General features: G+C 40.7%; 3 protein-coding genes across 4 annotated transcripts; 1 reads left to right on the top strand and 2 right to left on the bottom strand.

The window, feature by feature from the left end:
* Window positions 1-448: 448 nt before the first annotated feature.
* On the bottom strand, window positions 449-3,789 carry LOC130749685 (scarecrow-like protein 9). Of its 2 annotated transcripts, none has more exons than XM_057603060.1 (2): window positions 3,659-3,789; window positions 449-3,360 (listed from the first exon to the last, which is right to left on the bottom strand). In XM_057603060.1, exon 2 carries the CDS (start codon window positions 3,215-3,217, stop codon window positions 971-973), a length of 2,247 nt encoding a protein of 748 aa, XP_057459043.1. In that variant the 5' UTR covers window positions 3,218-3,360; window positions 3,659-3,789; the 3' UTR covers window positions 449-970. The 2 variants fall into 2 exon arrangements, with proteins under 2 accessions (XP_057459043.1, XP_057459044.1); XM_057603061.1 differs by having other exon boundaries at window positions 449-3,320; window positions 3,659-3,783.
* A 1,244-nt stretch (window positions 3,790-5,033) lies between these two features.
* LOC130744030 (serine/threonine-protein phosphatase 7 long form homolog) lies at window positions 5,034-7,123 on the top strand. The gene is made up of 6 exons (XM_057596225.1): window positions 5,034-5,276; window positions 5,360-5,850; window positions 5,944-6,022; window positions 6,145-6,479; window positions 6,623-6,671; window positions 6,875-7,123. Exons 1-6 carry the CDS (start codon window positions 5,034-5,036, stop codon window positions 7,121-7,123), a joined length of 1,446 nt encoding a protein of 481 aa, XP_057452208.1.
* Window positions 7,124-7,757: 634 nt separating this feature from the next.
* On the bottom strand, window positions 7,758-8,376 carry LOC130744029 (uncharacterized). Its single transcript, XM_057596223.1, has 2 exons — window positions 8,277-8,376; window positions 7,758-8,188 (listed from the first exon to the last, which is right to left on the bottom strand). Exons 1-2 carry the CDS (start codon window positions 8,374-8,376, stop codon window positions 7,758-7,760), a joined length of 531 nt encoding a protein of 176 aa, XP_057452206.1.
* Between the last annotated feature and the right edge of the window lie 3,450 nt (window positions 8,377-11,826).

Here is an 11,826-nt window from a genome sequence, read left to right as displayed (position 1 = left end):
CGGTGACCAAGGAAAGATTTTATCACATGTTATACAATCTTACACCCATAGTTTGCAGGCAATTCTTAATCAATTCTTAATAATTTATTAACATTTGGAGAGAGAATCTAGCTGAACAAAAGATATAGTTTACACAAGAATAACAAAGTTGAACTGTTCAACAGTTCAGTGGCATCCACCAGCAAAGGAGTCTCAGTTCTTTTTAAATTCTTTGGACTCTGTTTACTGCTCTCTTCACTCAAGCTAATTGTATATTTCAAGTAAAAAAGATTTGTATGAATATAGGACATAGAAATTAAAAAAAGAGTCCTATTGCTGGTTGAATAGTTGAGAGACTTGTCTCTTACAGCAGTAACTTACAATAACTTATCAAATGTGATTACAAAAACAGCTCTAAAAGGCCAGGTTATAAAATTGACTATACTCTAGAGATCAAAATCAGCAATAGTAATCAAAGGATAATTCTTATTACGTGCCAAAGTAATCTACAATTCTGCATCATTAAAATTGACTACATTCAGGTAACAACCTCAAATTACAAAATGCAAACTACTATGATCTATGGTACATGCAGTGACAAGTAGTTACAACATAATCTGCTTTCCAAACAGGCTATTCAATAACCATGTTTGTCCTTACTGACCTATCAAGCTTGAACCTTTGCTCAAGATAATTGACCATATATGCTGAGAGTTCACTCTTCATTTATCAAATTTTAGCAGATAAATTAGTTCAATATGCACTGAACAACAAAGGCCAAAAGGGTTACAAGTTACAACATAAAACTGAGAAATGGGGTAACTAAAGAACCTGAGTTCCTCAGCAGTCAAACTAATCCACAAGGTCCTAGTTAGATGCCCTTTATATTGTGTACTATCTTAGTCCATGTTTGGATGCACGGTAGAGGGAATTGGTTCTGGAAGAAGCTACTCCTAGTAGCTTTTGTGGTAGGAGAAGTGATTCACGTTAGTTATGCAGGTGTCCAGCAAGAAAGGGCATAAATGATACGCCCCTTCCAACCTTGCAACAACCACTGGCTATCTTCATCAATCACAAAATCCTTGTGGTAGCCAGACCTGACTTTCTCTATTGCCATCTTAATAGTCTCACGATCAAAACGTTGTTGTGAAAACCCAGCCCTCAGAATCCGCGCTTGCCACTGCTTATATGTCTCGGGCCTCTCTACTCTTTCACACCCTTCACAAGCTATAACATTCAACGCTTCCCTCCCAAATATCTCTTTCTCAATCAGCATCCTTTCCCAGTCCTCTCGAGGCACAATAGTTTCAAGCATATCAAACAGTGCTGAGTAGTGAAACAGTGCCTCCCGGAACCGGGTGACAAAGAACGGGGCATTAAATGCCCCATTGGTAATGCCATGAATGAATAAATTTGGGTTGATCTTCCTAATCAAACTGAGGAAATTATTCCTTGGACTGTCCACTACCACAGATTCATCCAGCAAGTTCTTACCTCTATAGAAACATGTGACAACAAGGAACTCATCCCTATCAATCTTGAGATCTTCTAGTTGAATTGTTTCCCATTTTGTTGCTATGGCATTGAACTCAAATGGAACATTAAAGGCTTCAGCATAAGCCGCCAAGCGGCGTCCTGTTTCTTTAATTCTCTCTGCAGGCCTGAAACCAGGTTGTGGGAAATCTACTCCTGTAATCCTAAGCTTTGGTGGTCCTCCTGTTCTCCATGATAGGCGCTGTATAAAAGTGGGCCACTGAAAACCATAAAGGATACCAAAATCTATAACATGGACCCTCATTGAATTTTCTGAAGATGTCCTTATTGTGATATTTGACATAAAATTAGAAATTTTCCTAAAAGGGCATGCAGCGAGGAATAGATGATAAGCTTTTAGAATATCAGCAGATGATGTTCTCTTACTAACAAGTCCTTTATAGATTTGGCTTCCAGTACCAGCCAAACGTGCCTCAAGACCGTCTGCAAAGATATGAGCAAGCCTCTGATTTCCATCCCCGAAACGATTTGAGTGTTGCCTGATCTGCTTTAGCAACTCCTGCGCATTCCTATGGTCATCTGCAGCAACAGCTTGGGCACAAAGGACCAGAAGTGTTCTCAAATCAATCACTTCTTTTTTTCCCTTTTGTTTCTTCCCACGTCCCTTCCTGCTATTGGAGCCTTTTGATTGACTACCTGGCAACACTGTCTTCTCTGTCTTAATCTGCAAAGCTTCACGGCGAGCCACATAATGATCCTTACCATCCCCTGTGCTATGAAGCAAAAATATATCAAACATACTTGAGCGCAATGTTGGTTCAGAATAAATAGCTGCTTGCTTGCTGCTTCTATTTTCTTCATCATCCCCCTCTTCCCTATGAGGATGCTTCCTTACCGCCGTGGATTCACTGAGAACGCGATCATTCTCATCCTTCTCCGCCTTAACTGACAATTCATCTTTTTCTACTTTCGGATTTAGTGGTGACAAATTAGAAAAGAACTCATTTCCACTTGGAAGAAACTTACTAGCCTCCTCAACACCCTTCTGAAATTGAGAAATGGATTGACTCTCACTTCTCAGATCAGGCACCTGAAGAATACTGTTTGGAGAGTGTACAGGCCCTTCAACACTACTTATTACACTATTGGAAGGGCTATAAGTTGATTGTAAAATACTATTACTTTGAAGACTTTCTGGAGGGAAGTCAATTGAGCTTGGGAGTGATAAATTACCATTGCTTCTCGAAAAGTGATTACCTCCAACCCCATCATTTTGATTGATAAAAATGCTGCTGAGATCACCACTGGTACCAGGAAAATTGCCATAATTTCTAGAAAAGTGATTACCTCCAACCTCTACATTTTGATTGACAAAACTTGGATTTTGTATTGGTGAGGGTGGATACTTTTCACCCAGCGCCTCGTATAACGATTTCTCAGCTGCCTGAAGATCTAAAGAATCTTGAAGCATACATGTCTTGTCTTCCATGTCTTCTTCCATAAGGATCTGGTTGATATAGCTCAAAACTGCATCAGAAAACTCACAATCCTCTGGAGAAGGCTCCTCATGGGTAACAGTAGAGGATGAAGGTGTATTAGCAGGCACTGGATCAGACTGGAGATAATCAAATTCTCTAGTTTGTTCAAAGGAGTGATTTTCAAATCTGGGTCCAGCAGAAAAACCCTGATTCTGCAGAACTGGAAAAGATTGATTCCTCAACCTACCCAGCAGGTATGGATTCATTGTCAACTAAAAATTCAAACCTGAGTCCAAATCAATCTTCAAAAACAAATCATCCTCTCCTGAAAACTGGTCTTTCTTTCAGAACATTTCACAAACAGAGACCCTTCAGAAACCATTAAAATACACTCATCAAACCTCTAACCCTGAAACATGGGTGTAGAAATTAAAAAACCAAAGCTATGCATAGAAAAAGAAAAGAAAAAAATAATAATATACTAGCTTTAAGAGTTGAATATAACTAAAATCATCTAACAAACAAAAGAATCATCAACAAATGAGGGACAAGAACTCAACTTTCAACATGAATATCATTAAAATATATATATATATATATAAAAAGGTTGTCTTGAGAGAAAGTGAAGCTAAATAATGAAGTAAATGAAGCCCCACACACCAAGTAGCTGAAGGAAAATGAACAAGCTGAGAAGAAAAAATGGTTACCTAGTTAAGCCTCACCACCAAAGAGAAGAATAAGAGAGTGCTGAGATGAGAGCTTGTGATATGTGATGCTTATGCTGTTTAGTTTCTAATAGCAAATGTGAAGAGAATGTTTAGTCAGTGGGACCTTGAGCCAAAGTAGGAACAATTAGAACCGGTCACTGGTCTTGACCACCGGCTGTAGCCCGTCCTTATCAATAGTGGTGACTTTTTTGTTCTTTTTCTATTGACCTAGTTGGATTCCTTATTTATGGACTTGTGGTCAAGAGGTGTGAGTATATGATGATAGTGGGTGGAAATAATAGAATCATGGTTTACATGTTCAGCCAAAGTAGATGCCTTTTCACTTAAAACTCATAATTTATGTTCAATCAAAGTGACTGACTGTCTTCCTTCTTTTTTCATCTGATTTTAACTCTTTTTCTTTGTCTCATTATTTTTCTGAATAATGCGAAAAATAATATTAATTGGAAAAATGGGGTGAAAAAAAAATTATTTAGATGTCTGGGGTAGTTTCTGCCTTATACTTTATAGCATGCGAAAGAATCCTTGCGAATGGTAATATGACAAATATATTCTGGTGCTTTTTCAGTGTTTGAGACAAATTATGACATGGAATCTTGCTTTTTCAGTCTGGCATTCGGTTTGATTCTCGCGAATGCCAGATTCCTCTCCTTCCCAATGCACCTGCAGGTCTGACCGTGAACAAAGACAATGATTCGGTTATATTCTTGCGAATGGCTGACAAGTTGACATGATGGGATACAAGGGAACAGAGGGGAGGGCATGCACTAGCCACCATGCACGCGAACCAGACACGTGGGGACTCCCAGCAGGCATTCGCGAGTTTAAACCCGAATGCGTTTTATTACTGGCGGTCTTAAACCCCTTTAAATAGACCGCCAGTATCAAACTACTCTTCAACTGTCTCCATTTCAATTCCCGTCCTCACCCCTCCATTTCAACCTTCTTGTTTGTATCAGAAGTGTGGCATAACAGATTGATGGCCCTTGGAGATTATGATGCTTATCTAAATTGTTGGGCATACTCGTCTGATATGTAGCCTTCCCCACTAATTTCCTATAGAGTAGGAATCTTTTTTGGGTTGTTACTTTTTCTCTTGTTATCCATTTCAGTTCTTTCCCTGTTTTTCTCTTGGTATTCACTCACTCAAGTAATAGAATACTTCCCTCTCAAGCTCTACCTACCATCAACCTCTCTCAAGTCTCAAAGTCTCTCTATTGTTGGTAATTATTTCTAACTCCATCTCTAAATCTTACCTTTCAAATATTTTAGTTTATCATTTGTATTTGAGTCTCAAACTTTCTATGATGCCTAATTTTCGGTTGCATGTAATAACTTCATGAAGGTTTTGTAAATGGCGGATGAAGCAGTGCTAACTCTCGGCCTAAAAAATCCGACGTTGTTGGTGAAGCAAAACAAACATGTGTCGGGATATGTTTGGAACGAAACAAATAAGAAAGTCTTGAAGCTGAGATTACCCCACATTCCTTTGAATGGTGTCCCTCCACAAATCGAACCATATGTTCAACTGGCTGGATTTTACGAGACCGCTCTAGCTGGTTCTATCAAACAAGACAAAGTGTTGATATCAACACTGGTAGAGCGTTGGCGGCCCGAGACGCACACCTTTCATATGTCGTTTGGAGAGTGCACCATACTCTTCAAGATGTTGCCATTCAGCTGGTACTAAATATTGATGGGCAACCTGTTACCGGGGTGACATGGTGTGACTGGTCCGATCTCGTTATTCGTGCGCTAGGAGTCATTCCACCGGCATGTGCTATTAGAGGAAGTTGTTTAAACATGAAATGGTTAAACCAGTGTTTTAATTTTCAAAACCTAGGTGTACTTGAGCCGGCAGAAGCTGAATTTGCTGCAAGAGCATTCATTTTGCGCCTGATTGGCACTTTCTTATTACCTGACCACTCGGGATCACATGTGCCTCTAAGATATCTACTACTAATAGAGAATTTAGCTCTGGCCTCCACATACAGTTGGGGTTCGGCCGTGCTTGCAACTCTCTATCATGAGTTATGCCATGCAACCGGTTATGAACGACAAGAAATCAGTGGTTATACTTATTTGCTTCAAATATGGGCTTGGGAAAGGATTCCAATGACTGCCCGTGAAAGCATACCAAGATTGCCACTCGGCCGCCCCCTCGCAGGAAGGTATGCACGTAATTTATAAGTAATTATATTTATTTGTTCACATAAATACGACAAAATAAGTCGTTAATAAATCCTTAATAAATTTTATTTCAGATGGGAAGGAAACGTTGGTCGTCAAAAGAATCAATTTGATTTGTGGCGGATCAAACTTGACGAACTGAGAGCTGGAGACGTGAGTTAGTTATGCTAATATTATATTATGCTAATATTGTATTGTTTTGATATCTTGTCTCAACCATTTTATGTTTAAGTTCTTAATTTTTTTCGTCTAATTTGGATGTGTAGTTTGTGTAGAGGCCATACCCAGATCATGTTATAAATTCGCTACCGGAACGGTGTCGGCAAAGTATGCACTTGTGGAGATCAGTTGTGCGAATGATATGCTACACCTTTGTTGAGTGGCACCAACCGGATAGAGCCTTGCAACAGTTTGACATGTTTCAAGGGGTACTTGACCCACCATATCAAATTGATGAAATGCATGATATTTCCTTGTCGGGGAAGGAACAGGAAGATTGGGTTACAACCATGATGCCCTTTATACAGATGTGGGGGAAAAGACACTACAGGACGATTGAGCAACTCGTGGTTAATACGTTAGCTAGCCCTAACGACCCTTACATGAAGTGGTACACCCAACATTCCATTCGTTGGCTGACGCGTCAGAGTGCGACAACAGGGCAAATTGTGATGCTATATAACCTTTGCTTCTCTTTGTTCCTACGTTTGTAAATTTTGAAATACTAACTTTTTATTTTATTTACTAATGTAGGGTCAACACATTCATCATGTGTGGTATGGACTTTCTGACGTCGGTCGCGGTACGTACACACCTGAGGAAATGCAAAGCCAAGTCGCGTGTTGCCTTACATTATGCCACCAGCTTGACAGGATTACTGTTCCTGCCACGTCAGTTCAACCCATGCCTACGGACTTACCACGTCCCACACGTGCAGACATACCACCTGTTGGAAGAGATGAAGCATAAGGTTTGGGCAAGAATTGGCAAGAGGTGCATGCTCAGGATGTGACTATACATGGAGGTACTCTACCACCCCGAGATGGTGAGTACTCATTGTATCCCCTACATCATGGTGATTCATACCGGCAGTACTACTTTGGTGGTGGGTCGAGACCTCCTACAAATGAGTCAGGGTCATCTGGTAGTTCCCAACACTACCAAGAGCCACATATGCAGATGCCGGAGTCACAACCATATTCTGGCTCACAGCCATACATTCCGTACATGCATTTCGGTGAATCACAGTCATAACAATATTTTAATCAGGAGCCTCAGCCGATTTATGACTAGTTCAGGACACCGGAAATGCAGCACATTGATCCCCAAGGATGGAGCATTGTACCTAGATGGGGAGGCGGTGGTGTAAGTGAAGTGTTGGATATCCCCCGAGCTTCTGAAGTGTTGAACCCCCGACCATCATTCTGGAATGTTGCAAACCTAGATGTTATCAGCCATGCACATGCTAGCTTTTGTGTTTGACTTGAACCAAGCATCTGGAGTAGGAGACAATGATCCCAACATCCAACATGGATTTTCTTACGGCCAAGGTAGCCAACATGAGAACCAAGCAGAACAGGAGGGTAGGCCATATCGAGTAGCGAGAGACACGCCTTGGCCTGATTGCGGAACCGGATCCCACCGAACTCATCATTGATCTATTGTATTGTTTTTGTTAATTAATGAATAGAAGTGAAAATCATTAGTTTAATCATAAACTCATTTCTCATCTTGTTCATCATAATTAATACAACCTCATAACAGTTGCGTACTTCCACCACATTATTGGGGCAAACACAAAATCAACAAACACACAACAAACACAAGCAACCCAAACATAAAAACAACCCTCAAACACAAGAACACCCCTCACACACAAGAACAACATCTATCTCTGTAGCGAAACAGATCTTCGACTCGATTGAGGCTCCGTCAAGTCCATCTCATTTCTTATTCGAGTTGACCTAGGACGACCCTTCGCCCTAGCCGTGGACGGATCTGGAACAATTCGATCCCCTTCCCTCGGTGGCATGTTCAGATCATTGCCAATGGGATACCATTGTCCTTGATACGCATCCAATATGCTCTGGAGCGTATAAACAGGGTCCACCAAACTCCAATAGTCTAAACTCTGATGCATACAGGCAGCGATTGCGTGGTCACATGGATACTTGAATGTCTGAAAGCGCCCACATTCGCATGTTTTATTGTCCAACCGCAGAGACCAGACATACCCATTGCGATGCCTGCGCAGGTTAAAACCATCCTCCACCTCAAACCTTGTCCTATCGACGATGTATGTGCGCACGATATGAGTACCTGCGAGTAGAACATTCTTTTTCTATGGCTACAATGACCTTATTACGGAATATGTGGCCAGCGGCCTTTTCACGAGCTGCTGCCTGACCTCTCTGAACAAGGTAATCCACCATCCTCCCGTATGTGCGTTTCACCAATGCAGTTATATGCATGTTTCTTGCACCTTTCAACACTTTGTTAACGGCCATAGATAAGTTTTTTTGTCATATGGCCATATCGACGCCCACCCTCATCGCATGCTCGACTCCATGTCTGATTGTCGATGCGGTCAATCCACTCTCAGATAGCTGGACTTATTCCTCTAAACAGGTGGAGTCATCTCTGAAAAAGATATGGACAAGGCTCGTAACCTGCACATTTTAAAACAAATACAATCAACTTAACATTTAACCAATTCAAGTTTGAATAAATGAAGATACACATGTGGCTTACCTATATTGATCAGGTCAAGCTTGTGCTTCACGTTCTTGAACGTACGATTAAAATTGCTGGAAATGTGGCGAATGCAGTAAACATGATAGGCGTTTGGTGGTTGCCACCCGTTAGCGGGATTGCGTACTGTCGCCTTGATTCCAGCGTGTCTGTCAGATATCAAACATATACCCTGTTTTTGGGTGACCTTCATACGTATCAAACGTAGAAACCATGACCAGAAGCTCAGATTTTCCCCCTCGACAATTGCAAATGCAATTGACAAAACATTGTTGTTCCCATCCTGTGTTGTTGCGATGAGTAAAGTTCCACTATACTTGCCGTAGAGCCATGTCCCATCAATTTGTATCACAGGCTTGCAGTAGTCGAAAGCATCACAACATTATTTGAAGGTCCAAAACACACGTTTAAATGTCTTCGAACCAACAACTACATTACCATTACATTGCTGGTCAATCTGCAAGTGTACATAATCTACCTGGTTTTAATTTATCGAACCACAGGGAATTGGAATGCGAATTCGGTTTAAGAATCAAGTTCAAGGTTGAAAAGCAAATAAAATTTAGTTTTAAGGATTGATTGTTGAGTTGATTAATTATAAAGCTAACAAAGATAAGTGTGTGAAGAACAATGGTGAGCATGCCTTGGGTTCTTGCTTAACTAATTCATTTTTAGTCAACCTATTCTATCCACAAAACTCTGAGTCTCTCCTTGATGATCTAGCCTAAACAATCATCTATCGATGCCTCGCATAGACAATCCTCTCAAGCCAAAAGATAAGCACAATTCCTTGATAACCTAAACATTTGCTAAAGGCATTAAGCATGCTATTCAGGCCAACAAACCCCAACCCTTCCTCTATTCCTAGTAAGCATAGAAGAAGTAATCCCACAACAAGTCCCTAATCTATAACAAACTTCTGTTCTATTATAGAAAAGCATAAAGCTAGTTCGCGATCAAGCTTAAAACATAAAGCATGGATGAGGGATTCAAGGGTTTACTCAGAGGATTCATGAATAGAAATAGAAATTAAGATTAAAACATCATAAGTCTTACAAAGAACCCAAAGCAAAAGGGTTTAGCCAATCATGGATATGAAATCCATACAAGAAAGTAAAGATGAAACCTGGAACATAAGGCTTAGAGAAAGCTCCTCAAGCTCAAGAACTCAAACCCTCTCTTCTAACTTATGAAAATATGATAAAATGACAAAAAGTTCCAAGAGAAATGTCTAAAAACCAATTTATAGGCAAAACAGGCGAGTCTGGGCGCTCAGGCGCCAATTCAGAGCGCCTAAGTGCTAATTCCAGCTCAAAACAAGCTCTCTAGAAGGTAATTGGCGCCTAGGCGCCAGTTCCCAGCGCCTGGGCGCCAATTCCAGAAAGCTCAGAAAATGTAACTGGCGCCTCGGCGCTCAAAGCTCGCTGGAAAGACTTTTTAGCTTCTTCATAACTCCTCTTCAAGCCTCTTTAAGCCCTCCTTCAATTCCATGCTTCTTGGCCTTCCTTCTCCTTCAGTTTCAGACCTGAAAACTTAACCAACAAGCCTAGGAAATATCCAGAAGCTCAAAGAGCTTATTAGTAAAGAGGACCCTCAAATAACATAAGAAAATCATGCAAGTCCTAAACTTACTTAAAATGCAAGAAAAGTCTCTATAAAACTACAAAATCACCAAAACAAAGTAAAGACTCAAAGAAAGATAAAAATGCAATGAGAATGCATGAAACACTACATGAGACTCAACAAAAAGACTTAAAACAAACTAAGAAATGACCCTGAAAACACTACTAAACTAGGGTCATCACATTACAATCGATAATGTCACTCGTGGATTGTGTAATAGGACCCAGGGGAAAACCGAAGCATATAATTCAGCCATCTAGGGAGCAAGTCATATGACTCATCCCAATCACCAAAGATCTGTGCAACCGCTCTCTGCTTCGCTTTCCAGGCTTTAAAGTACGATACTTTATACCTGAGCACACCAGTGATCCTCTCTTGAATAAGAGAAACAACTACAGTAGGTTGGGTACGTACCATCTCTGCGACATTAGAACAAAATCATAAGTTACTAAGTATTTTTAAGGGTAACAATATAATAATTATGAGAAAACATTGTACCAAGAATGAATGAACAGATAAAGTCGGATGTCATCTTCTTATGGTCCTGCGACGCTATCGTATTGATGCACGTATGCAGACCGCCCCACCTAGTTACCGTCCACATTCCAGTTTTTTTAGAACACATGGCCCTCAACTTCCAAGAGCACCCATTCGGACATTTTGCCACAAAGTATGTGGGTTTGGATTCGGCCACAATATAAGTTATATTTAGCTTAAAACAATAATGCTTGAGGGCCATCTAGACATCTTTCTTGGTCTCAAAACATTGACCTATATATAATTCATCACCTAGCTGCCACGATGTCTGATCATCCCCGCCAGTATAGAAATATGTCTCTTCATCGGGGTGTTCCCTGTTAATATATGAATAGTGTGGAGACTCATTCCAAAATGGGGTTGGGACGCCTGTAACAAAGAAGATTTATACCAGACACGATATATGGATAAATACAACACCTAAAGAGTTAAAGTGACTATACATACCATGCGTTTCAGGAGAAACATTCACCAGCGTAGGTAATCCAATAGGAGGTCCAGGATTGCCGTCAGAGCCACCCTCGTCCGAGTCAGACGAGTCACCTCTGTCGCCCAATCTTTCATCTTCATCATGATCATCTGAAGATAAAATCTCCTCACCATCCACATTATCGGTGTCATGGTAGTCATAATCGTCATCCAAATTCACTGCGTCATCACCCATTTGAACGGTCTCTGGTTCAAAGTTATTCGCGGCACCCAAATGAACAGCCTCTTCAACAGCACGGCTACCACCGGCTTCATGAGCGAATGCCTGTTGCGCACTTATCGGATTGGTTGAGGCCGGTGTTGATGAACTTCCAGCTTCAGCAATATCAACGTATAAATCGAGCGTTGTCATGAAAGACTGCTGACGAAATTCATCCATCATGACACTCACGTCTTGAGTATCAACTAGCTCAAGAGGTGAAAAAAAAGATGGGATTTGAGTTAGTCATAAATCTGCAAATGACTCTAGAAATTATTTGGTTTCTTTGGAGCTTCAACCTCTCATGGATTTTCCTCTTCAAGCGGTCGAATGTGATGTTGCATTTGAGATGCATGGA

This window comes from Lotus japonicus, chromosome 3, assembly GCF_012489685.1.
Source record: "Lotus japonicus ecotype B-129 chromosome 3, LjGifu_v1.2".
In the NCBI taxonomy this organism is placed as follows: Eukaryota; Viridiplantae; Streptophyta; class Magnoliopsida; order Fabales; family Fabaceae; genus Lotus; species Lotus japonicus.
This window is presented reverse-complemented; position numbering and strand designations above follow the sequence as displayed.